This window comes from Lissotriton helveticus, chromosome 8 (assembly GCF_964261635.1).
Source record: "Lissotriton helveticus chromosome 8, aLisHel1.1, whole genome shotgun sequence".
NCBI classification, from domain to species: Eukaryota; Metazoa; Chordata; class Amphibia; order Caudata; family Salamandridae; genus Lissotriton; species Lissotriton helveticus.
The window spans coordinates 415017102-415044145 of record NC_136069.1 but is presented as its reverse complement, the minus strand read 5'-3'; the positions used below and the strand labels follow the sequence as shown (position 1 = coordinate 415044145).

At 41.1% G+C, this 27044-nt stretch overlaps 1 protein-coding gene across 3 annotated transcripts in view; it reads left to right on the top strand.

Annotated features, from left to right (window-relative positions):
• Nucleotides 1-27044, top strand: part of LOC144772725 (phosphatidylinositol 3,4,5-trisphosphate 3-phosphatase TPTE2-like) — a 298439-nt gene that overhangs the window by 255685 nt on the left and 15710 nt on the right. For 2 of the 3 annotated variants that reach the window (XM_078657252.1, XM_078657254.1), the window contains exons 14-16: nucleotides 9315-9395; nucleotides 15284-15389; nucleotides 25858-25955. In XM_078657252.1, the coding sequence (XP_078513378.1) occupies nucleotides 9315-9395; nucleotides 15284-15389; nucleotides 25858-25955 (285 nt within the window). Of the gene's footprint in view, nucleotides 1-9314; nucleotides 9396-15283; nucleotides 15390-19526; nucleotides 19572-25857; nucleotides 25956-27044 lie in introns of all 3 variants that reach the window. The other variant, XM_078657251.1, reaches the window with a different exon arrangement.

Here is a 27044-nt window from a genome sequence, read left to right as displayed (position 1 = left end):
CATGTCTATGTATACGCCCTGTTACACCCACTTTCACCCTTATCTTTCGCGACTGCTACGCGTCACACCCTTTGCTCCACCCACTGCTCCGCCTATCATATGTACTGTAATGCAACTGTTTTACTATATATGCTTGTGTATTGTTATTAAATGCTAGCGCGCTCATCCCAGATCCAGCCCCGGCAGCTGCCGGGCCCTGCCATCCTATTCCTGTGCAGGTTGTCCTGTTCCTGTCCTTTATGCTGTAATAAACCTGCAAACTCCTACTACCTCGAATCTTGACTCTTATTTATTGAGCTATCTGTTATTGCTATGCCTAGTCAAACCTAGATCCGGTATTATTTATTTATATACCACAGGGTGAGGCAGGTGTGTGTCTTGGCCCCAACTCTGTTCACCGTATTGATAAATGGGCTACTAGAGTCCTTTCACGATTGTGATGGGGACCCTTCTCAGATAGCTGGTAGCCCGGTTGCGTCTCTAATGTTTGCGGATTATACATTATTTGTTTCTAGAACACCTATGGGGCTACAAAATCTACTGAATAGTTTTTCAGCTGCAAGTGATGACTTTGGAGTAGAAGTTAATGTAAACAAGACAACATTTATGGTGTTTAATCCGCATAGATCGTTTAAGGGTAAGGTGAAGCTAGGTGATACCTTGTTAGAACAAGTTAAGGAATTTTTTTACTTAGCGGTTAGATTCACTCACACAGTAGTTGGACTCCACACATCTCCAATTGTAAATGTAAATGTAGTGTATTTTGTAAAGCGCACAGCTGCCCCAACGGGGCGTCCCGGTGCTGTATAACGCTGTGGAACCCTTCCTGGCTCTCCCTGTGAGAAGCCCCTCCTGGGCACCCCAAAGGTGAAGCCAGGCATCCCAGTGTTGTAGGGGCCGTTGTGGAGATTAAGAAAGCTATTGCCCAGAGTTGCAGCGTGGGACCCATGATTAGAGTAGGCGCCGAGGCGAGAATTATCGAGTCCGCGGACATTGAGCTCAAGAACCTGCCGCGTCGGGACTTGAACCCTGGTCCCGGGCCTGATCTCTGCTTCAGAGTCTGCCGCTCTAATCAGTGAGCCACACTTCTCCACCAATTCCCAGCTTGCCCGCCAGCATGTTAGCTCTGCCTTGTTTAAAAGGCTGAAAGCAACCACAAGGAGGCAAATTGCCACTGTCATCGACATCTATCGGGAAAGGGGTTAAGTGCTGCACTATATGGTACAGAGATCTGGGGTTTTCAGAATGTAGGGGTCATTGAGAAAACAGATAACATTTTTATGAGATTACATCTGGGTTTACCACGTAATGGGTCCTTAACCCCATCACGTTTGGATCTTGCATATTGCACATGTGGCAGCATTTAGACCCCTAGCATATTGGATGTGGTACTCCTGGGATTAACAGTGTTAGCAGGCCATTGCACATTTTTGTATTGTATTTATGGAATGTTCCCCATTCCTGATCGTTGTCTATTACATGTGTGTAATCCGGTGTTGAACAATGTTGGCAGGCTATGATCATACTGGTATTGGTTATATTGCCCTCTCAATAAATAACTCAATTGGATTCTAGTCTGGCACAATAGTTCACCACTCCCTATGAGAGAATCGTTCCTTGAAATAATGGCAGCAAAGGGTGTATTCTTTTGTTAAAGTATGTCAAAACTTGGTTAATTAATCTTGGTATGATCGAACTGTGGACGGTGGAGAAGTGTGGCTCACTGATTAGAGCGGCAGACCCTGAGGCAGAGGTCTGGCCCGGGACCAGGGTTCAATCCCCGTCGCGACAGGGTCTTGGGCTCAATGTCCTCGGACCCGATAATTCTCGCCTCAGTGCCTACTCTAATCATGGGTTCCACTCTGCAACTCTGGGCAATAGCTTGCTTAATCTCCACACCGGCCCTAACAACGCTAGGATGCCTGGCTTCACCTTGGGGGTGCCCAGGAGTGGACACCTCACAGGAACAGGCCAGGAAGGGTTCCACAGCGGTGTTTGTACAGCGCTTATAGACCCCTGGGTGATAGGCGCTATACAAGTGCAAATTACATTTACATTTACAATCCCAACTACATTAAGAAAAACACTTTGGTGACCCTCAAGAAGAGGTACTTGCTTACCATCCGTGGCTTATGGTTGAACCATACCACAGTGGGGGATCTAACTAGCAAGTTTCAGGGTTTTAAAGACAATTCGTATTGTGAGGTGTTCATGAATCAGATCAAACCCCTGCAAGCGAAATCCTTATAGTTACAATTTAGATATGGCATTTTACCACTTAATGAAATTTGCTGCAGATGGAATGGCCAAAATATCTCGCCCTTATGTCCATTCTGCCAAGATAGCCCTGAAACACATGAGCACTTTTTATTTCTCTGCCCCAGATATCCTGCAAATAGGAGATCTTGCTAGCTACGATTTGCTGCATCTTGTCTGTAACACAAATTAGGCCTACCATTAGAATCTTCAGAAGCGATACAACTGCATGGTTGATTTTTGCCCTATCAAGATATTTGTTATACGCATTGTGACTTTGGTGCAGGATCATGCCACGTCACGATAAGCAAAAATGTAGTCCTCTGAATAACTGACTACATCTGGAAGAGTAGTTAGGACTTTGAAATGAGTTACAAAGAGGGGTCAATTTCTGCCCATACCTGAGATTCTCTTTTAAATCAATGGATACTTGCTAATTCTCTTTGTGATTTTTAGATAGCATTAGTGAATCATTGTTCACTGCTCTGTAGCTTTTGCATGGATACAAATATGTATTATCTAAATGATGATCTTTTTAATGTATTGTTTCAGGATATTTTAATTATGGAAAAGCATTAATGTGAGCAGGCTACTCCATCCTTTATATTGTGATTTTAAATTATCTAAATATCAGTAATGTATACAATGTTCTATTTTGTATGTGCTTTTGTACTACTAACTAATACTATACCTATACATACTTACCTACACAATATTTTTGTACTCAATATATATTCCATAATACTTTTATAGAAAATTATGTCATCCACAATATTCCAGTAGTATACTCTTGGGAAAATGCCAATAAAATGATAATTCTTGAAAAAATACTTGATTAGTACTAAATTGCCTTAACACGTTTTGATTGCCTAGGGATAGTCCTTTCTTTGGTGGTTCTGAAAGGAAAAACCAGTTAAGGAAGAAGCTAGTGTAAAGTGCATTGTCAGTCAAATAGAGACATGTTCACGCCAAATGACTTCAGTGGTCTGTGTATTTGAAGTATGAAATTACCTGCCATCAAGCAACATTAATTATTATTTCTTTTTATCCGAGTGGCTTGTGTGTATTTATGCTGCCACAATGATTTTAAAAAGTGGCTTGGTTTATAGAGAGGTACACAGGGCCAGACTGGGAACCAAAACCGGCCCTGGCAAAGTGCTCGGCTGGCCACCCCCCTCCCTCCAAAGGGGGGTTGTGGGTGCCCCGAGCTCTTTGCCAGGGCCGGTTTTCGGCGGGTTTTTTACAGGGCCGATTTTGCAGCTATGCTGCAAAAACGGCCCTGTAAGAAAAACGGCCCCAGGGACCCAAACCGGCCCCCACCCGTGCGGCGCACCGGGGGGTTGCCCGGAGCCCGCTATGGCCTGTCCGGCCCTGGAGGTACACTTTCTGACTTGCAAGATTGGCTAAAAGTATACTTGGGTCGGAGCACTTTCAAATCACTGATTCTGTAGCTTTCCCTGTGGAATTTGAGGAACTTGAGAATGTGGATGGCCCCATATGACAGTATGCTTCCATGCTAAGGAGAATGCCAAATGTGAGCAAATTGGATGCTATTAAGGACCAATGAGTTTGTCCTTTCCAGTCTCATTTCATCAGAATTGACATCTCTTCAATTATAAGAGGGTCTCTATATATGGTAGTTTACTCCTTGACAAGGAGGCTAGCACAGGGATGTGTCAGTTCTGCAAGAGCACCCATCCAAATTGTCTGCTTCATTGTGTCTACTCTAATTATACTGAAACCTCAGTGGGTGTCTAAGGTGAAAACACTTTGATTTCAGAAAATCATCCACTATTTCTTAAGACCATAGTTCAGTCAGGGGATTTCCCACCCAATCAGGAAGGATCACTTGACCAGAGATCAGTGTAATGTGAGTTTCAGGAGCTAGGAGGTTCCTCATCCTCTTCAGATCACATATTCAGGGTGAAACCTAAGACAGAGATTACAAACATAAGGGTCCACTGCTTATTGCCATAAAGATTACACAATTTTGGTCCTAGCAATCGCATGTTGTTTTGGAAGATTTGTGTATATGCTTTCATGATCCAATGAAAATGCTCTGGTAGCACCAATAGTTACCCAGCAACAGGTAATATATGACAATACTAACAACTGATAAGTCACCTTTTCAGTTGAGCGACAATTACAAAGATTTACTGAAGTAAAAACATGTAAATTAAATATAAATAAATGTTGAATAGGTAACCCTAAAGGGTGAAGAGGGTAGGTTGTTATTTTTATCAATACATCTTCCAATTTGACTTTTAAAATTGTGAAAAGGAATATTAATTGATAAAACTCAATGTAAACTTCTCAAGGCAGGTTAATTTATATATATGTTTGGTTTTATCATTGATGTGAAGTAGTATCCCAAATACTAAAACTCATGACAATATCATGACCTATAAAGCTACGGTTGAAGTTACCTGTTTTGTAATGGGTTGAGTTGCCAGTGTTATGCTTCATGAATGGAGCAATGCTTCTTCACAGCATTCCTCCAACCAGATAGTCTATTTTCATTGCTCGTCTCCAAGACAAAGCGTGTCTTCATGGAAATCATTTAATTTATGAAGTGCATGCCTGAAAAATCTTCGATACGTGTGTTGTCTTTCAAACAATGCATTAAAATGATTCTTTGCATGGGAAGCTTCCTGTCTGGAATGAAAAATTAATCCTAGCTGAGTGGAACTAATTGAAATTGGTCTAAAAGACACTTTTTTTGTTCAATGGTGATACTGAGAAAAAGTGCATTACACTTTAAAGTAGCAAATTAAAACCAAATAAAATGTTAACAATTCATAAAGAGTAAGTGCATGTTTTTTTGTTTACATTTTCATTCATTCATCCCTGTGTCAATCAGCATTGACTTCAACAGGTGGCCTTCTTATTTGCTCAGCACCTCTGCTGTAACTGTTTGTAAGCTCTCAGCTCTCCTATTAAAGATTCATATTTAGTTTTCCATTTAGGGAATGCAATAATGCCAGCAACCCCCTTTCAATGATCAAGGCTTGGTCAAATTTGTATGTGAAATAACATTTCTAGTCTTTCAATCAAGATTTCATCATTGTGGGGTGAATTAAATCCATGCAACCTGAATGTCTTCAGGGCTCTGACAGATTTCATATTGAGAATGACTACCTGCAGGAAGTCAGATAATCTTTTTACCAACTGTGATAGCTGTACCTCAGGCAACAATGTGACAAAGCTACTGTTGCATGTTGGCTAGCCTGTGCTTATAAAAATCTCTAAGGCATTAGAGGTTCATTCTCCTCCAAGACTTGTTGTTCAGTGCACAATAGCTATGGCAGCCTTTCCAAAGGCATATATCAATTGCAAGTATTTATAGGGGAGCCACGTGCTAATCCTCATGCCTTTTAAAACATTTACTCACTGGATGCATTTCACCTGTTTACACACTACCCAGTCCAGCAAATGCTGTCACCCCAGAGTCGCATTTTTGTTGTTGTTAAACCTGGTCCCTACCACATGGGAATAGTAAAGAGAAAAATGATAAATCAGGAGCTAACTTTGTTGCAGTTCCAGTAATCTTATTAGTTACTGTCCTTCTCTCCAAGCCTATTGAGTATCCCCACCTTAAAGCATATGACATGCCACAACCACACATATCAAAAGCATAGTATAGTTGAGTTTGGACGTTGTCCAATGTTTGTGCATGCGAGACCACTGATGCTTGGCCTTCACACAAGATGGCACAAAGTAAAAGGAGGTTTTTGCATAACAGTTTCTGACCCTTACTAGAGAGCAGGAATGTCCATCTTATTGTGAAGGGAAGAATACAAGGACTGACAGTAACCACATGACCATGAAGGTAATTTCATATTCTCTCTAATTATAAAATATTCATATTTCTAATAGCATCTCATTGTTTTTGTTACTGCAAGTTATGAATAGATCCATCCAGATTGTAATGTCTTGCCTTCTATATCTAGGAAACAGTTGGGTAAACATTTCCCAAGCAGTCCTCTTCTGGGAAATATTCTAGGTTTCTTTTCAGTAATATCGAATGATTTCATATTTCCCAATAGATACATATTTCATCAGAAATCCATGCAGAGGGTGCAAGATGATGGCCTCATAACATATCATTATCCGGAAGCTCAAAGTGTTTTGCAATGGATTATTTCCTAAAGATGGCTCATTCAAAGGATTGATTTCCTTCCTGGTCATGAAGGTCATGTCATTGGACATCAAAGTAGTTGCGAGAGGTAGATATTTTATACAGCGAGCTGGGAGATATCTTGAACTTTGACTGCTGAAGGTCATGATATCCATCCAGGCAATGAATGTTTAAAAAGTTACAGATTCAATACTGTACTGTCTGGAACAAATATATTTAACAATGAGAGAGAGAATAGATTTCCTTCCTAGTTAGGGGAGACAAAGACCATTTTCTTCATTCCTGTAGAGCTGCAAGACGATCTAGAATATAGCTCCTCCTCTTCCTTCCATCTCTACTGTAGAAAGAAATTCAGAAAATAAGACATTATTCATCTTATATTCCAGGTGTTTATTATTTCTTTCTGAAAATGCATCTTTCAGCCATACTGGTACCCTTTCCAATTTTAAAGCTTTTAGAATGCTTGTATACAATACTTCTTCTTCTTGTTCTGCCTCTGCTTAAGTGGGGGTGGTTTGTCATCCGCTTAGATCCACATATTATTAGAGAACGCATACATTTTCCCATGATGGAAGAATTTTCAAGACTACTATTACATAGCCATTTGTAAACTTGGCAGTACATATGATTTGACCTGCTAAGAGTGTTTCCAAAGAGTTAACACTAACATTTCATCAGAAAGTGTCTGAGGTTATTAATAATTGTTTATCTATGATTTTCAGATCAGCCAGTTACCTATTGGAGAGATTCATATGGTGCAATATGGGCCCAGATCTTTTGACTGGGGGAGTGTGTGACATTGATCCACATTCAGTCCATCACTTGTTGTTTTTTGCAATATGAATATATTCCATTTCAAAGTAATACTTTGGCAACTGTTTACTACTCCATTCTTAATTGTCACGATAAGAAATCAATGTATTACTTGCCCGAGTTCCTTTGAATTGTTTCCCCTTGAGAATTTCACTGCTGTCACATTTTTTGACAGCATATTTTTTTCAGATTCGTTATCCAAGTAAGTGGAGTATCAGGTTATTTTCCTTAAAATTTTTATCGACAAGGTCATTTGGTGATGGTAATATTGGCAAATGTTTAGGGTATGTTTCCTAAAAATTAAGGAACCAATGATAAACAGCTACTTCATCTTTTTAGAGGAAGGCCGTATCCTCTTGTGCCCTCCTCCCATATGCATACTGCTAGGTAGGCTCTTCTAAAGCCTCTAATTAAGCATGAAGCTCCCAAGAGGGACAAAAAACATTTTCTTATTTGTATTTCATCATATTCATAAGCGATCCACCCTATCTTGCCCACTTTCAGAAAGTATCCCAGTAATCTCACACGTTTTATTACAAAGTCTTACTAAGGTAGTTGCAGTTGGTGCAGGGAACTGTGAGATGGCTCTACCTGACAACGCTTCTTTATTAAATGGACAGAGGTCCTGTTTTGTCTTTGAGCGCCACAGCAGTTAGAAGGCTTCTCTTTTTAAATATGTTTTCCAAGTGTGTTAGTGCACTCTGATAACCCTTTGATATATTTGTTATTTCTGGTCAAAGCCATGATGAAAATACTCAAGGCAGAGGACTATTAAATACTGGTAAATAACTTTTCTTTTTCGGATTCCAGTACAAACCAACACAGATGAAGAGGTGATAAAACTTAAAAGCCTGGTTCTTTGTTCATGTGATTCATAATGATTTGAATAATGTGTGTTACCTGGATTACAAGTGCAGTGTTCCATGCATTTGTCCTTCATTCTAATCTGAGACTCTTTTTGAGACATTTAGACCCCCCTGGAGTGGTTTACACATTCTGATTGACTGGAACTCAAGAATTACTTGAGATGCTTTAATTTCACACAGAGTAATATTGGGTATAGTAATATGGCTTCTTTATTTCTCGTGGGGACTAATCCTTTGGGTCAGACCTAAGGACTTGGGGCCAGATGTAGGTAATCTCAATTTACCTATTCTTAAATACCGAATCATACCGATTCGGTATTTAAGAGTAGGTAATTGGGATGTAGGTTATTTTTCGTTAAAAATGACCGAATCGGTAAGTTTTGGTAATACCGAATTGGTATTTACCGATTTGGTAATTGCCATTCATTCCTATGGGCCTGGAGGCCCATAGGAATGAATGGCAATTACTGAATCGGTAAATAACGATTCGGTAAAAGGGGGAAAACATTGAAGGGTGGCAAGGTGTCACTTTGACACCCTGTTGCACCCCTCAATTGTGTATAGGTGCACATGTGGCACACATACATGCCCTAAGGGCATGTATGTCTGCCACATTGCACTGTTGGAAAAACAAAAAAAATGCTTTTTTTAAAGGTTTTCATTATTTACCACCAGCTTGTAGTTGGTGGTAAATAACGAATCCTTAACTGAGGAATAGACCAACTTGAGTGCTCCCTACATCCTGGATACGGTAATTTACTGAATCGGTATGTTAAGAATTCGGTATTTTACCGAATCCTTAAATTACCGATTCCGAATCCTAAAAAAATGCCACCTACATCTAAAAAGCCCAATACCAGTCGGTAACGGCCGAAATTTGGTAATTTCGGCCATTACCAACCGGTATTGGGCGACCTACATCTGGCCCTTGGTCCTTGGTAAATAGATAGCAGTTACAGGTTCACATTTAAAATTTGTGTGCAAGCACCAAATCCTACATGTTATTACCCATTCCAAACGTGACCCAAGGTCCTTCATGTGTGATCCCCCATTGTTATCCATCATTTCAGTGCTATCCTCAGTAGTATTAGTACTTTAAAATCTGGTGCACTTGCAGTAGCCCCTTGAGTCACTGTGTCGGTTTGCAAATGCAGAAGTGGTACCTTCTAGATTAAATGTAAGATTTTCTTAAATTATTTAAAAATTAAAACTGATTTCTAATGTGTTTTTTTTTCCTTCAGGAAAGCTTGGATTACTTTGGGGAGAGGAGGACAGATAAAAGTACGAGCACAAAATTTCAGGGAGTTGAAACTCCCTCCCAAGTAAGTACTTTAAAAGCTAAATTGTAAAGCACATACTCTACATTTATTGTTGAATTTAAATGTGGTTCCCATGATGACAGTCTCACATATGAAGTCATTAAAATCTTTAATACCCATTGGTGCTAGAAGTTCCAGTAGAGTGTATTTCTAGACCAGTTCAGAATAGGACTTTTGATAGAAAACTACTCTTTAACCCTGAATAAGTTGACCACATGAGAGTAAGGATTGGAGATTTTTTGTCAATAAACGACGGGCACGGCCATGGGTAACACAGTATGGGACTCATTAAAGGTAGGAATTAGAGGTGAAACTGTGAGCTACAGCTTATATAAAAGAAACAGAAGGGTAGCATGGTCAGAGGGGTACATGATGAGCTTTCAGCTTTAGAACTACAGCACACTAAACTGATAGTGGCAGGGGAGGACAAGGAGAAGGTGCAACACAGATTTCAGTTAAGGCCAGGGTGAATTGCACCGATAGCACGGACATAGCCAAGAAATATCAAAGCCATAAAGCAGATGGTTATGAGTATGGCACTCCAAAGCTGTAAAGATCTTATCAGCTTCAGAAAATCCTTGAAAACCTGGCTATTCGTGCAAGTGGCTGGCTAAGCGCTTCTGTTTCATCTGCCTTCTTCTCTCAGCGCCATGAAACCCACGGGTGTACGTGCGCTCAATAAATGCATGCTAACATAACATAACATATGGTGAAAACCCTGGCAGACTCTTGGCTCTGCGTATAAGACAAATGGAGATGACAGAAAGGAGCATAGATGTTGTAGAGGAGGTGCCTGTTTAATACTCTGCAAGAGATCACTAGGGTTTTTTAAGGAGTATTACGAAGACCTGTACAGAGAAGACATATTCATTCTCCTTGGCAGCTATAAGATTCTTTTAGAAAACACAGGTGATGGGGTTTTAGGGGGAGAGGATCAGGCCTTGCTGGAGTTGCCTATAACCCCTGAAGCAGGAAAAGAGGCATTAAAATCACTATCCCTGGATAAAGAGACAGGGCCAGACAGAATACTCCTAGAGTTTTACCGAATATTTTCCCCTGAACTAGGGAAAGACATGGGTCTAATTTTCCTGGGAGTACAGAGAGATGGGGGCGTGCCAGCCTCTTGGGAGGCCACTAATATAGTTATTTTTAGGATAAAGGATAAACCTTCTCTGAATCCAGGGTCTGAGCAGCCAATTTCATTGATAGATAGTGATGTAAAAATGTATTCAAAAATCCTTGCTCTGGGGCAAGGTAATAGCTAGTCTGATAGTACATCGACATCACAGTTTTATTCCCGACCATGGCACAATAGATCACACTAAGAGAGAAATTGCTTTATTTGATATAGCTGAGGCCTTAAATACCCCTCTGGAAATGGTGTTACTTGACACATTAAAGGCCTTTGACTGGGTCGCTTGAAAGTATTTATGGGAGACATTAAGTCAGAAGGGGTTAGGACCTGGTATAATTAAGGCTATAAGGGTGTTATATTGGAATCCAAGTGCCAGACTACAGATAATGGGGAAGGAGTCAGACAAATCTCAATCACAAGGGGAACTTAACATTGGTGTCCATGCTCTCTGCTCCTATTCGCACTTTATATAGACCCCTTCATCATCCGGTTAGAAAAGAAGCCCTTAATAAGACTAATCTTGGTAAACAGCATGTACACCAAAGTTTTGGTTTATGCAGAAGATATCGCTATTGTAACAACTGGTCCAGTAAATGCTTTAATGGAAGTAGAGAAGGAGGTCATAGGATTTGTGGAAATTGCAGGATACTATCTGAACAACAATAGACTCAGGTAGTTTGCACTACTGATATCAACCTGAGGGACCAGTGGAGAGTAGATAGTGCGGTTTATCTGGGGGTAGAGATAACGGCATGAATGAACCAAGTAGTTGATGCAAACTTTACACCAATGTTGGTTTAAGGTAAGGCAAGATTTGAAGAGTATCAATAGTCTGCATCTGACATTGGTAGAGAGATGTAATGTAATAAAAATGTTAATACTCCCCAAAATCCTATATATGTTCAGAGCGATCCCACTGGAAATCAAGAAACAATGGCTCTCCAAGTTTGAGGGTATTTGCTTCAGTTTTCTGTGGCAGTACAAAATGGCAAGAAAAGCAGCTACATACCTGGTGCTTCCTAGAAACACGGGTGGTTTGGCTGTAGCCAGCTTTAGACTTTATTACACGTCTGTATGCTGCAGCATTTGGGTATTCTGATCCCGGTAATGCAACATGAGTCTGTACCCAGGTGGGGGCATCTTTTATATCTGAGCTACCACTAGGCTGGGAGGCAGAGGGATGCTTTTCGAGAAATATTGAACACATTTATTATTAAAAGGTCTGAGTTAAAACTGTGAAAGGGGCACATAAGTTATGGAGCCAGGTGAAGGCAAGATTTAGAGTCACAAAATGTAATAAGTATAACCTGTTATGGAGGTCACCCATGTTTCCTTCCATATTTCATGACCAAGTTTGTAAAAGGTAGGAACAGAGGCAATTTGTTTGATTGGGAGAGTTACTAGATATGGGGCAGCTCCATTCAATTAGTGAACTACAAGGAAAATACAGACTGATTAAGGACAACTTTTTCAAATGTTTACAGATAAGGGATTTCAGGGGAAAGGTAGATGCTAATCAGCTATTTGACTGTAAAATTCCAAATAGCAATGCCATAACTAGGAGAGTCAGAATTGAGAACATTTATTAGTTACTAACGGATACCATGCCGGACGGAGCCTTCATTAATCATTGAAGGTAGAGGGAGCCATTAGTAACTGCTGGGCTAAGGAGTCAACCCTTTAAATCCATATGCAATCTTTATCTATGCCATCAATGTGGGGGAGCTCATGCAGATATAGTGCCCATGCTCGGTACATGCCCGAGATTAAGAGCACTTACTAAAGATGTTGGGGTTTTCATTAGTATGGTTTTGAGGGTACAGGTGGAGATCTCACCCCAGCTGATGCTGTTTGGGACAGAAGACTGCGTAAGGTGCACAAAAGGGCACATATATGTTATCTTTTTTTGCCATGATGGCGGCTCATATCTGCAAAGCTGCAGCATGGCTGAAGGTTGAATCCCAAACTTTTCATGACTGAGGGGGGGTGTCTTGCAATGTATAATCTGAAGAAATGCTTATATGAATGCAAGGCCCAGAAGGCGAGGAGGTATGGAGCTTTGATATGGGCCCCATTGGCAGAATGAATGCGGAGGAAAGAGAAGAGAGGTTATTCGGGGGCATGGTCAGACTGAGGGTACATTCATCTAATATGCCCTCTAGGCAGTCTAGGGGCAGTCAATGCAACGGTGTCAGTTATTTATGCTAAATACAAGCAGTTATATACTTATTTATGTTAATCGATCTGTGGTCACTTGGGGGAACCAAAACGTGATGGGTGGGATGCTTGACTCTATTAAGTTCAGGCTAAACTTTTCCTATTGGAGCAGGACTGTGGCACATTTGCATATGCCTGGTTCGTGTCTGAGATAGCATAAGATGTGGCCTTACTAATTGCCAGCAGCTGAAATTAATAGCGCTCCACCCATCACCCTTTTGTTTTCCAAATGCGACTCCCTAAATTCTTTTAGATATATTCACGTCTTCTCCTCAACTTCCTTACTCCAGTTCAGTAGAAGTTTTATGTAAGACTTTAAGTGGCATTTATTGTTGTCTGTAAAGCACATCTATACCTTTGGTGACCATGCCCTATATAAACCCTTCATAAAAATAAAGAAATGCAGCAGGTATGCTCAGACGTGGGTGCCTTGTTCACTCTGCCACAGGAATCAAGCTTTGCCTAATTCATGAGGTCTAAATAGGCCAAACCTCTCTGAAATTGCCTGTGTCTGGCAGTTAAGTATGCACTGCTCCTATTGACCAAAGATTTGCATATGCATGGTTCCTGGCTGGGGTGGCATGGGGGGGTTGGGAAGGCAAAAAAACAACGGACTGGGAGGCGGCCTGAGTAATTATACTTGGACAAAAATTCTCCCATCGCCTTTTTATTTTCCTCAGTGCAACATCTAAGGGTCAGTTGAGCACCAACAGCTGGAATGACACCTTTCAGGCAGCTCTTGTAAGAAAAATGAAGGTGTTCAAATGTATGTTTTGTGTATGAGAGGGAATGTATATGCAATGAGTGCGCGTGTGTATTGGGCACCTAAGTGAGTACCAGAGTGAGTGAATGAGTATGGGTGACAGTGAGTGAGGGTGAGTGACAGTAAGAGTGAGGGCAAGTGAGTCAGAATGGATGTAAGAGAGTGTGTGAAAGAATGAGTGACAGCAATCAGTGATACTGAGTGTGAATGAATGACTGAATGAAAAGGGTAAGTGCATATGAGTGTAAATTAGGTCATATGTGCTAGAAATAGGGGCACAGGGGGTGCTGCAGAACCCACAGAAAAACCATGCTGGAGTTCCAAATAAGAAAGAGCATTATAAATCACTTTAAATATAATATTTTCATTGTGTCACTTTTGCTGAGCATTCAAAGATCGTGGTCAAATGTCAGTCTAATCTTCTGTCAAATTACTGCTTTTTTAACATGGAGACTAGTGTTTACTTTTCTTTCCCATACTGCAAAGTGTGAGGATTTTGTAAAGTGAACTAGTGACAATCTTGTTGGTGTAAAAGGAAAGGATACAGGATGTCATTTTCTACTAACACACCAAAATGTAAATGTAAATAACCTATGAATGAACTGTACAAATATTTCAAAATAAATAAACAGATGGAAAGCACAACTTAACTTCTTTTCTAATTCTGAAATGTGATGAAACAATGTTGTTGATAGGTGCAAACAAATCAAGGCACTTTGCTTGGTGATGTGCAAAATGGCAATATTTGCTCAAACCCAATTTCCACACGTTATTGTATGTGCAAATTTAGTGGTCATTTCAATGGAAAATGTGCTGTCTGTAGATGGCAGTGTGCTACCACGCCATGCTTTAGTAATCTATTTGTGACAGTGTGCTAAATACTACACCAGCTACATGCTGCACCCTTACCACTCTCATGCTGAATGGGCATTGTTTATTTGCAACACTTGTTCTTTAATTGATGCTTGGATTTTTCAGAATCCCTACTAATCCAGTGATGCAGCACGCCCAGTCTAGAAATTGTTCCAGTACCACTGAGTGTGGGTGAGAATGAGTGCAAGTGAGGGAATGTTAAAGAGTGAGTGGAAGAGAGAGAGAGAGGGAGAGGGAGAGGGAGAGAGAGAGAGACAGAGACAGAGAGGGAGAGAGAGAGTGTGTGTTTCTTCAAGAGTGTTATACCTGTGAGTCTGCCTTCCACACTGCATACAAGAGGTTATTCTTGGCTTACCAAGGCACCCATGTCAAAATGCTGGCGCTAGCATTTACAAGGTCGTTTTTGCCATATGTGGCATTTGTAGCAAAGTCCAGGCTCCGGCTAATATAGGTAATACACTATCCAACACTTTCCCTACTGTTGCACTCACTGGAGAAGGAACAGTAATGTTTACCCCTACACTATCCAACACTTACCCCATTGTAATGGTATGCATTGTAAAGGTATGCGTTGTAATGGTAGTTTTAAAAAATGCATTGTAATAGCATGCATGCGTTGTAAAATCCTGCGATGTAATGGTAGTTGCAATGTAAAAATAAACACGTTGTAAAGGCATGTGTTGTAGTTGTTTACGTTGTAACATCATATATTTGATTCAGGGCACATATTACATCCCAACACTTTCACAGATCCCTAGCCAGCACTGCGTAAACTGCACTTCATCCATTCTTTAGAAGATGTCTTTTGAAGAGCTGCACTTATGCGCTAGTCGGTTCTAAAAACAAGCCCTTCTGTCTGAAGGGAAGCCTGGTTAATCACCCATGTCCCATATTCCATTGCAGAGCAGATATGTTGGGTACTATGAAATTATGAAGAATAAGTACAAGTTGCAACTCCCGCCAGAAAAGAAACTCAGGATAAAGAGCATCAGAATCCATTCAATTCAAGGTAAGACCTGTTATTTAAATGAAGTGCATTACAGTCGAGGAGTGTTGATATGCTTATGGTGGTCTCCATACGTGACTTTTTTCACACTCCAAACATTACTTTTTATTCATTTAACTGAAAATATAAAAACAACACAATGAGCGAATTGTTGCCACGTCAAGTTAGATTTAGCATTACCGCAATCAAAGATGTGCACTTTTGCCTGAGGGTCTGATTTAGAAGAGCGTGAGTTTGAGATTATTTATAAACGCCTTTGTCTACTTTAGGCAACAATGTTCAAAAATTGTTGCAAATTTATAAAACATGCCATACCAAAATGATAAAACATACATTGGGAGAGCTTGACGTTCATCGTTATGCATCGGAGCTCGCCATTATAAAAGACCACACCCCTAACCTCACTTTTTACGAGGAATTAATGTTCACTATTGTGGCGCCGCGGCCAGGGCGACTGACGCTGGAATCTGGGGATCAGGGTTCGATCCCCGGCTCCGGCGGCTGGTTAGCCCATCACCATGCGACTCTGGGCAATAGCTTGCTTAATCTCCCCGACGGCCCCCAGCGCCTAGAGACCCTAACGGGTGATTGTGCGCTATACAAATGTGGATTATTATTATTTATTATCTATAAGCCAGGGTGAGTCATATCACCTGATGATATCATGTACTCCTCCACTTCTGGCTTATGCTAAATCCAAAATAGGCTTGAAGAAGTTTAATCTCTCACCATTTACGTCAGAGCTCATGCATCTAATCAAATTGGTTACCTGCTAACTTGCCAAAATCTAACCGGTTCAACCCAAATATAAGCTGCTTTAGGTCAGTAGTGAAAAAGGTAAAAAATTAAAAAAACTTACAGAAAACCTCATGGTCGGTGGTACCATCCAGAAGACAAACCTCAATATATGTCCCTGGTAAAGGTTTACACAAAATTTTACTGCCAAGTCAAGAAGCGATTTTGTGAGTCTTGTGTGAACAGACTGAAAATGTTCACTCTTGTGGGAGATTTTACCAAACCTCTAAAAACAGGGAAACCTTTTTTGCATCCTATTATTTAGTTGCGGATTTGTTATCGGGTACATAAGCCTGAGGTTCCTTCACGGTTATTACTGCTAAATAGAGATCTCTGTCTCAGTCAGCAATTGCAGACCCTTCATCTAATGCAGCTTCACTCTCTAAGTGTTTACTCTAGTCTTTTCCCCCTTAAGCCATTGAATAAAGTTTCAATTATCAGCCTCTCAACTGCCTTCAGATTCATTAACTTTGTAGGAATCAATGTGCAAAGGCAATATACAAATGCAGGAATCCTGCCCCATATTACAGACATGGGAATAGAGGCAAAAAAGCTTATCAGCCGGTGTGCTGACTGCACCACATAAACCTCCTGTGCTTACTGCATCCACCTGCAGGGGGTCCCTGCCCCCCCCCACCCCCCGCTTAAATCTGAGTCTGGGTCATTAACTGCAGTGAAAGGTGCACTAGAGACATCAAACAGCTGGTCTGCCTCTCACTAATGTGCTGTTCATAGTGAAAGCATGAGTTTGCGCCTGCTCTGTGATCACTGCATTTGGTGCGACAGGGAGCACTGCACTGGTCTGCACATGGTGCATACATTTAAGGGTGTGCTGCAGAGTAGGACAGTACATCCTATCTGCATTGCAAATCCTGGTATTTACAGTGCAATTTAAAAAAAATGCAAAACTTGGGTGAAAAATTTTAAGAATCTCATCATTGCCTTGAAGTGGACCAAGCTGCATTTTAGCCTGGCCAAGGGACTGAGATAGCATGGACTGATGTCTGGAATGGGCTACTAAAGGAAAGTAGACGAGGGTAATGTAGCAACCCTCATCCTCCTTGCCCAGTCTGTGGCCTTAGACACAATGGGCCAGTCAATATGTTCTATTGAACAACATCCCCTGGGTGGAATGAGTGGGCATCACTTAGAACAAGACTTTTTCACAGGACGATTGCAAAGGCTGACAGTGTGTTACTTCCTCTTGGACAGGCGGGTAAATTCGAATGATGGAACCAATAGGTGTCACTATAATCCCTTTTGAGGTTCGACATTTATGTAACTCCTTAAAAGATACTTGGTGTGTATTAGCTGTCAGCATGCAATGCAGTGTGGACATCACCAAGATGTTTCTTCAGGTCTCAAAAACTCTGGAACCTATTTTCTTTTTACTCAATTCTTTAAGCCCCAGGGTGGATTATTTCATCCGCTCTAGCTGAATGTTAGTATATCGAAAGTGAGCCTACTTGTGGGAAGATAAATCCAACAGAGACAATATTCCAGTAGGAGACGCTGTTGGGGTGGGATCGCCATGTTGTTCGTACCACAAAATATCAACTATGTGTAAAAGCACACTTCTTTCAATTTTTCCATGATATTTGCATTAATTCAGTAAATGAATGCAAGCTATCAGGCAGGCTTACACATATCACAGTATTGTCTTTTCTATTGTTATTACATTGGTCATTAATAATAGACACTATTTCTTAGATATGATCTGAAATTGCCTAATTGTCGGACAGACAGATCTGATTAGGTTGGGGAGACAGAAATAAGTGAAAGTAGGAGAGAAAAAAGGAGAGGAAGTTATATATATCTTTGTTACAATTATCAGGCATTAAAGTCTAAAAAGTATTTCATAACGATTTATACTTCTCTATTTCATCCTGTTTCAAGTACATTATGTGATCCTATTTCGATAACAGCAGCTCTTCACTCCATTCCTCTGTTGGTAGCCTCCTACTGACCCAATGCTTCAATATAAGTTTTCTAGCACCCATAAAAGCCATATACATCAAATTCTGCGACCTAGGCTAGGTTCCATATGTGAAGGCAAAATATGAAATAATGTAACCATGGGCGATGTTCTTATTACAGTACCACATTCGGTGAGATGTTTTAAAGCAGCTGTTTTCAATGTCTACTATTTAGAAGCCTGCCACTATCAGTAAGGTACAGTAATGAGAGCAGCCTTTAGTTTGAAAGTCAAGTATTGTATTGCTCTTCCTGGGAATATCCAGTGAAAATCAATTCATAAATTCAGATGCCTGAACACGGCCTGAAAATGTTCAGAACTGTGTCATACGTTGATTTGGAGGCAGGAATACAATTAAAATGGGTTATCCCGAATCCAAATCCCTTTATTGCTAAGTCCCACTATATATTCAGATAAAGTTATGTCTTAAAGCTTTGACAGAGCCTTACATACATATGATCAATGTTTTGCACTTTCGCCTGTAGAAGTACAAGTGAAAGAGCCTTTCCTGTTCTGGTGCTAAACAATTAGAATCTCTAGAAATGTTGCCAATGCCTTTGAAAGGCAGGTCATTTTGGGATTTGGTAGTATATGCAGACCAGTTCCCTCTGTAAAGGCCCAGTTGTTTGTCAAAGTACACATTATGCACCTCCTTGCATTCACTAAAGTCTTTCCAAAAGTCATAAAGAGAGAAAGGAACAAAATGACAGAAGGGTCTACCCAGAGTAGATCCAGTTTTAAGGCTATGGAGTCCGTGTTTGGTTCTCCTATTAACTACATCGTGTGACTTTTGAAAAACAACATACTAATTGAATTACTTTAAATTAATATTAATACATTTAACGTGAGAAGAGTGCATTTTTAATGAACATCCTTGGACTAGTCATTTCCAATTTTTTGTAATGTCGATTAATACATCAAATGTGTTATATACTAATCATGATACATGCCCTGTTTCTTGGGTCACCCATGGTTATTCTGCACGACTAGATGTAGATAGCTACACCGATCACTCAGTGTTGGTTCAGGAACTGCCTGGGGCGATGAGACTCAGGCATTCTTCAATCTCTTTAAAAAGCTGTGCAAAGTCTAATGTTCATCAATGTTTGCATGACACACTCATAAATTTGCATGCAGGGAAACTGCCACAAATCACAGTTCTGTAAAAAAAAGAAAGGCAGGAACCTTAGCGGGGCAAACATAACCTTAATACGGAAATGTTAGTCGGAAAGACTCAAGGTTTGTTGACCGCCAGTTGATGAGAGACAGGCAAGGCATACAAATGACTTTTTCTGTGGAGACCTAAGGTATTAATTGAAAGTTTGAGATTTTTGACTAACGATAACATACTAACTCTCTCTCCTGTGCAGATAAAAGTCGTACATTTAACATTCTCTGGTTCACAGATAAAACAGGTAATTGGAGGCTTAATGTGGCAATGGATAAAGATTGATCTGTGGTGGTTTGCAGTGAAAAATCCATGGTGATGGGTGTTTAAATATTTGTGGTGATTGATGGGGAATAAGGAATGGTATGTGAAAGTGGTGATGGGTGCTAGAGTCTTCTGATGCTCTATGCTTATGGTTCCCCCTTCTGATGTCTCCTGGCTGAAATCAAAGTGACTATGACATTAATCATTTAAGGAGTGTAATGTCATGCTCTAATGAATCTTCCTATGGTATCAAATCAGTCTATTCTAAGTATCCTGATACTAATGTTCTACATTTATTTTAATCGGGGATATTATCCCCGATTCATGCAGAACTGTCAAACCCTTTAGTTATTAATCATGATGTGTCAATAATAGCTCAAGAACATTTCAGCCCTTTCACTACAGAATAGTAAATCCAGTACTTCAGTACAGTAAAGATTTAAGGTGCCACTAGTATCACTTCAATTATTTACACCCACTTACTTGCAGGTTAAGAAGGCACAAGAGACTTGATTCTTTGCTGTTTAGAAGTGAACAGGAGCATCAACATTGTTAGTGATTACTTGCGAAGTAGAAGACCTGTTATAAAGAGTAGTGCAGAATTGGGTAGCACCAGTTTTGATTAGTGTCTGGCAATGGATTAATGTGGATTTTACTTGCATCAGCTTCAGGCTTTACAGGAGACATATGTTGAAGGCTTTGCTGGTGAGTGAAGAGTATTCAGGGAAATTACTTTACTCAGAATTGATAGTCAAATTAAGGAGCTTCAAGTTACTTAAAACAATGAACTACCAAGATATCAATTGTAGAATAAAAGGCACCTGCAATGCATTCTAAAAACTCTGCAGGGTATACAGATCAGATGTGAATGTGCAGAGTTTGTGAGACTAGGGCATAAGGAAGCAAGTGGAGAGGGTCTAGAGTTAATACCAAACCTCGGGACATGTATGAATAGTAGACTTAGAGAAAGGAACCGGCTAGAGCTAGGACAAGAGATGTCAAGGGCACTAATAAGAATTGTTAGCAGTACAAGGGCTTAAATGGCAGTTGATCCTGGTTTTCCACACATTCTTCGTTCGAAATCAAGAACCAGACTGAAAACTGACCATACCATTTCCTCTTACCATATTCAGGAATTGGTAGGTTGTGTAAGACCAGTTTGGCTCCTCTGCTTAGCAACGTACGCCGCTGCTTGGGCAATTCTCCTGCATCTTTTTCGATGTAAGCCTATGAATGATGGAACACTGGAGCCTGCTATGCATATTGCTTCTGTCAATGAATCCACAGCAGAGAGATCTTTATTTACCCTTCCCTGCCCTGTAAGTTTGGTTACCTTAGGCTCTCTAATTGTAATTCTCAATGACTTAATGTTTGATAAATTTGCATTCTTAACATATCTTATTGTGTCGGGGGAATGCCACCAACATTTTCTTTTCCAGTCTTTAAATTATACGGATCTGAAGAACCACAAAGACAGATGGCACCAGAAAATTGTTCAAACACCCTGCTATCTAGTATCATTTCATTTTTGTCTTTCATGCTATCATAAGAGGGTCTCCAGAAATGTTCCCATTATTTTCAGACTTTCACATGTTTTTGGAATTTTCTTTTTGACATGTTTCTGTGAACTTCAGCGTGAATATCTTAGTTTTCCATGAGAAAGCGCCTTCTATTCATCACAAATACGTTTGCTTACAAAGCCTTATGCATTTTAGCAAGCAACTTTTCTTTCTGGTATACTTTTCCAAAATCTTTTTTCTTCACTTTGCTTTAGATGTAAGTGGAAAACAATGCAGTGTTTGGTGAGAGCAATGACTGTACTACCTTTCCTAGTAAAATGAAATGATTTCTCTCCCTTGTGGCACCAGCTGAGCAAAAAACTAAATAGTTGCTTGTGAGGTGATGTTTTCATGCCAATTAATAATGGTCTTACGTCCTGATTGATGCTATTTAATAAGGAAATATAGAGAATATTCCTGATGTATCCAGCATGCAAAGTTATCAATACCTAACCCGCCTAACAAAGCTACCTATGTCTTCCATTACCTCAATACTCTGAAGAAATACCTACCTAGACTCTACACCTCCAACCTCCCCAGTCCTCACAGGTAATAGCATAAAAATACCCAGTATGCTGCTACTTCAAAGTCTCCTCCCCTCCAGATATCCATAGCCCCAGACAGTGCCTTCACCTCATCCAGAAAAAAGAATTCCTGTTACTTGTAAAAAAAACACCATTAGTACAAACCTGGCTCAATGACATGAAATAAGACCACCTCAATGAATATAAAGTCACTTGGATTCACCCTGGACACCAACCTCCCCCTCAAGGACACATTTCTAAAACACAAACAGCATGGTACCAGCTTTTTCTTCTGAAGAAAGTCAGGCAACTTCAGAATTGCTGTTTAAGCCCTCATGCTGTCACAGCTAGATGGTGGTAACATCCTTCTCCAAGGCCCCCCAGGCTCATATTGACATTGGGGATCCTACATGCCACAGCATGCCTTAGCTAGGGCCTGAATTAAAATAATCACATCACCAACATCCTGATAGACCACTATTAACTCCCATTGCCGGTGCGCACCTTCTTCAAAACCAGCTGCATCATTTACAAACCCATCACAATCAGCACCCCTGATAATCTCCCAGACAAACTCACCATCTCTGTTGTCTTTTGGCACCTCCACATCCAAGACACTGTCAGACTGAAGACTAAAAAGTGTAAAAAAAAGTTAAAATGAGGCAGCAGGCATTTTTTAACCATCCACCCAGGATCTTGAACATCCATGTATCCTTCTAGACTATCCCATCACCCCTTAATTTAGGAAAGAGTTGAAGACTCATCTTGTTTTTTTAAAAACGTTATTAGTTTTTCAACCAACCAACAACACCAGTAGTATGAGATCAAAAAGCTCCAGCTACATTCTTTGTAGTACATAAGTTTACAATATATCAGTCTCTGAAGAGAATCACCCCAAGCTGTTGCAACATAAAACATTATGAAAGTAGGAAAATAAACATACAGCAAAGTATATACCAAGCCTTAGCGCCTAATAAGCTTGCAGCAAGTAAAAATATCCCCACACCTGGCAGCCAAGACTCTTAGGCAAATTACACATATTAAACCCCCATTCCCGGTTCCAACATCAGAATCTGGGTCAACGTTTCTATTGAATTTATCCAACAATAACCCCCAAAGCCATTATGTTTTCGGTGGCTCTGTCATCTGTACAGGATAAACGCAAATTATGCTGCTCTGCCTTTCCCATTCTTAACCCATGACACCACCTGTCGAGCCCTGGGTCCCAGCCGTCCTATTAGTACTTGCCATTTAGCTAGAAGAAGCGCAAGCTGGAACATCTTACTTCCGCCTCCTGAGCCATACAATCATGCCCAACCAACAGACCCTGGGTGTAAGGGGAAGGGTAAGGCTGGGTGCCACTTCAACCTTAGGAACCCCCCCACTCCAGAACCCCTACACAGCGTCACATGCTCAGATAAGATGTAAGAAGGTAGCCCCCAACAAACCACGGTGCACACATCTCACTACACTCGTGGGTCAATTCTATTGAGCTGGGTGTGAGAGATGTAAGTGAAGTGCAAATAGTTAAAGTAGAGCAGCTTAAACCTATTACAGGACACAGTTCTCAATCATTCACAGCCACACGTCCATTCCGCATTTTCAATGGGTTGTCCCATGTCAGTCTCCCAAGCTTGCTTGGCCTTAAAAGGAGGCTGCACCATGTCCCCCCATGGATTTAAATCCAAACCTCATTTGGATGTAAATACCCGGCCACACCCGCCCACCCACCTTTGGGCTATTGACATGTCTGAATATATTGCACGGAATGGCGCCAGATCCCACAGGCCCTGTTCCATATCAAATGGAGCCATGCAAAGCACCCTCCGAACAGCATTCTCTCATATCTTAGCAGTGGGCCTAACCAGACAAGGAACAATTCCCTTCACACAGCGCTCTCGAATCAAGAAACAAATCTAGGTATCGTCCCCCAGCCTCTCCCGGAAAAGTTGCTTTCCCCGATTGTAGGGTACTGTGAACCAACAAGTAGCATGCTGCAAGTGAGCAGCAAAATAATAGTACTGTATGTCCTGAAGGACCAAGCCACTTTCCTCCAGATCTCTCTTGAGAATGGAGAGGGCCACCCTATTTCACAGCTCTGCCGAAACCAGTGATATCAATAAGCTATTAAGCTGACAAAAAAATTGTGCGCACAGTGGGAATAAAGAGTTATGTACCAAATAAAGGCAGTGTGGGAGAAATAAAATTTTTGCAAACGCCTCCGTGTCCATTACCGACAGGTGTTACCTATTCTAGAAGGCGATCGAACTGGCCAGGCCCTCTAGAGCCCTCTCTGTATTCTGGAGTAGATGAGAGGCCTCCTTATGCGTGACCCAAAGGCCTGAATATCGGAAACTCTCCGTTTCCCAATGGATCGCCAAGACCGGGAGCAGCCCAGGTGGAATCCTCACCAATCACTCCAGAGGAAGCAATAGTGTTTTCTGAATATTAACCTTCAGGCCCAATACCGAGCCAAAGCCAGCTAGCAGCCTCATCAGGTGCGGAACTGCTTCCCTGGGAGAATGAAGATAAGTGAGTGCATCATTCGCATAAAATAAAATAATATGATTGGAACCGCCCACCCGAATTCCCCAGGGCTCTAAATCTTTTTGCAACAGTACCACCAGGGGCTCCACTGCCAGGGCAAAGAGGAGCGGCGAAAGGGGGCCGCCCTGCCGTATTCCCCTCCACTCCTCCTCGACCTCCAAGAGGGCCCTCCCCACTTTTATACATACTATAAGTTCAGTGTATAGTAACTGCAACCATACCCGAAATACTGGTCCAAATCCAATCCCCTGTAACACAGCCATGAGGTAGTACGATTCCACCATCTCAAAGGCTTTTTCAAATCTATAGAAACAAGGGCCAGGTCCCAATTATCCCCCACATTTTCATGGAAAAAATGAGTGAGTCAGCGCAGGTTAAATGCGCTACTACAGGCCGGCATAAACCCGCACTGATACTCATTCACCAAGTCACGCACTACACCGCCCAACCTCATAGCCAGCATTTTACACAAAATTTTAATATCTGAGTTGAGCATAGTGAGCAGCCTTTACGAAGAAGGGTCTGTGGGTCCACACCGGGTTTCAACATAAGGTGTAAAATACCCTCATGCATAGTGGGAAGTAGAATCTGTTCCCTTTGAGCTTCAAGTAATACCTCCAGCAACCTTTCCTTGAGCTACGCGAAATAGGTCTGGAAAAACTAAACGGAGAAGCCACCTGGCTGGAGCCTTGAATTTATTGAGTTCACCCCAGGCCACAGGAGTTAGCAAAGGCAAGCTCACCCCACCAGGAAACTCCTCCACTATGCCCGGATGTCCCACCATAACGGTGTGAAAACAGATCAAAAGTGCATATCAAGAGTGCACAGGATATCCAGTCTACTCATCACTAAATCACCATCCAAAGTACAAAGATGCAGAATGGGAGGAGACTCCAGCTCATGATGCAGTATCGAAGCCATGAGCCATGAGCTTGCTGGACTTATCCCCCTCCTTATGCAAACGTTGGCGATAGGCCTTAAGAAGAAGAATCATCTTGTTAAAAAAACACATCACAATGCAGCAACAGTACACTTCTGCCCCCAGAACCAAGCTACTTCTCCTATTGCTAGCCGTTGACGTTGTACAGTGCTTTGCTGCCCTTTGACTTGATTCATGCTATACAAATACCTCATACACCGAGGGTGGTGGATTGTGGGTTGTTAATGATTGTTGATACTGTAAAACTATCAATGGGGTTGGATTCCACACTAATCATATGGTGTTTTTAGCTGCTCCTGCTGCTGTTTTGAAAATAAAATACAAATATATTTATACAAAAAAACAAATACCTCATACATACATAAAAACAGTGTTCACAGACATAATTGTAACTGATAGGTGTTAATAATTATAGGGACTCCAGTAAAATGAGCCCTCAGACCGTATCCCATATCACCTTTTTGAGTACACCTTGACAGCTCAACAGTTCCACCCTTATAAGACAAATTACAAACTGCATTCTTGGCACTTTGGAGTAGCATCATAGTACCGAGGCTATCTGCAGTAACAGGAGCAACTGATAAATCTGACCCTACTGCTCATTACCTTCTGAGTGCCACTGACCTCAAAGATGGGATGTAACACTTTATTATTTCAAGTACTTTTATTGGTTGTAACATAAAGTTTTTGTTTTTTCAGGAGTAGGAAAGAACAATGGGAGTGACTTGAAACTTCAGATAATAGTGAAGAAAGAAGTTGTTTTTCAGTGTATCTCTGCAACTCAAGAAAACTGCAAGGTAACATATGCTATATTAGATATTGTTCTAAATGATTGTAAGTATTGGTTACAAACCGGTTTGACTGTCATCTCGACACCTATTGTTTCCAATATATTCACCTACTAAGAGTGGGCTTTGGGTTAGCCCCTTGATCATGAATGTATAGCTTTGTTGTGAGCCTCACTTCCTTTCTCCTGATTAAATGGCTTTCCTATTACTGGTGGTTGTCCTGGCCAGGGACTTTGTGGTCCATCGGTGTTTGGATGGGATGATGAAAACTTCCCCTTCCTTGATTGCAGTGCCTGAGAGGGAATCTCTCTCTCTCTCTCTCTCTCTCTCTCTCTCTCTCTCACCAGCACGAATTCCTCTTTGTCAGAAAACATTGTTTTGCACTTCGACATTATCACCAATCAAACATTACTGTTGTCTTAGATGATTATTAAAATTATTTCTACACAACCAGACCACCAGCAACTGCTAAAGCCTATAATTAATTCATTAGGGAGCTCCTGGTGAGAAGTTAATCACTCAGAGTTGGATTTCCCATTGAGTACAGACGCTGACTGAGTCCTTCTTAGAGTCAGGAAGGATGTCAGAGACGATTAGCATTCGAACTGTTCACACAGGTGGCGCAAGTCTTGATTCCCCACTTTATAGATGAGCCCCCTCATGAAGTGACACAGACCTTCAAACTTCTGCCATAATCGTCTTTCTGAAAGCAGGTCACACCACAGACAGATGTGAATCCTTCATTTGATTACCTTTATTAATGTAGAAACAAAAATTATTGATATGGCCCTGGCCACCCATCTTCTGGAAATCACAGTGGCATAGCAAGGGAAGCAGACCTCTCAAGGCAGTATGAATTTAGGGAACAGTGATTCCTCCTCCCTGCTCTCGTCTGCGGCCATCGCAGGGCGGCAAAGCAGGTATCGCTATCACCCCCCACCCCCGATACCTGCCACAGTGGTGGGCGCCTACTAATACAACCACCACTTTCACGCTCCTCCTAATGGGGAACTGAGACTCTCAATATCTTGTGTGCTTATCTACGCTAGTTTTTTATTAGTCAAGAATGCCATTGCATACCGTGGGTTTTTAGAATCT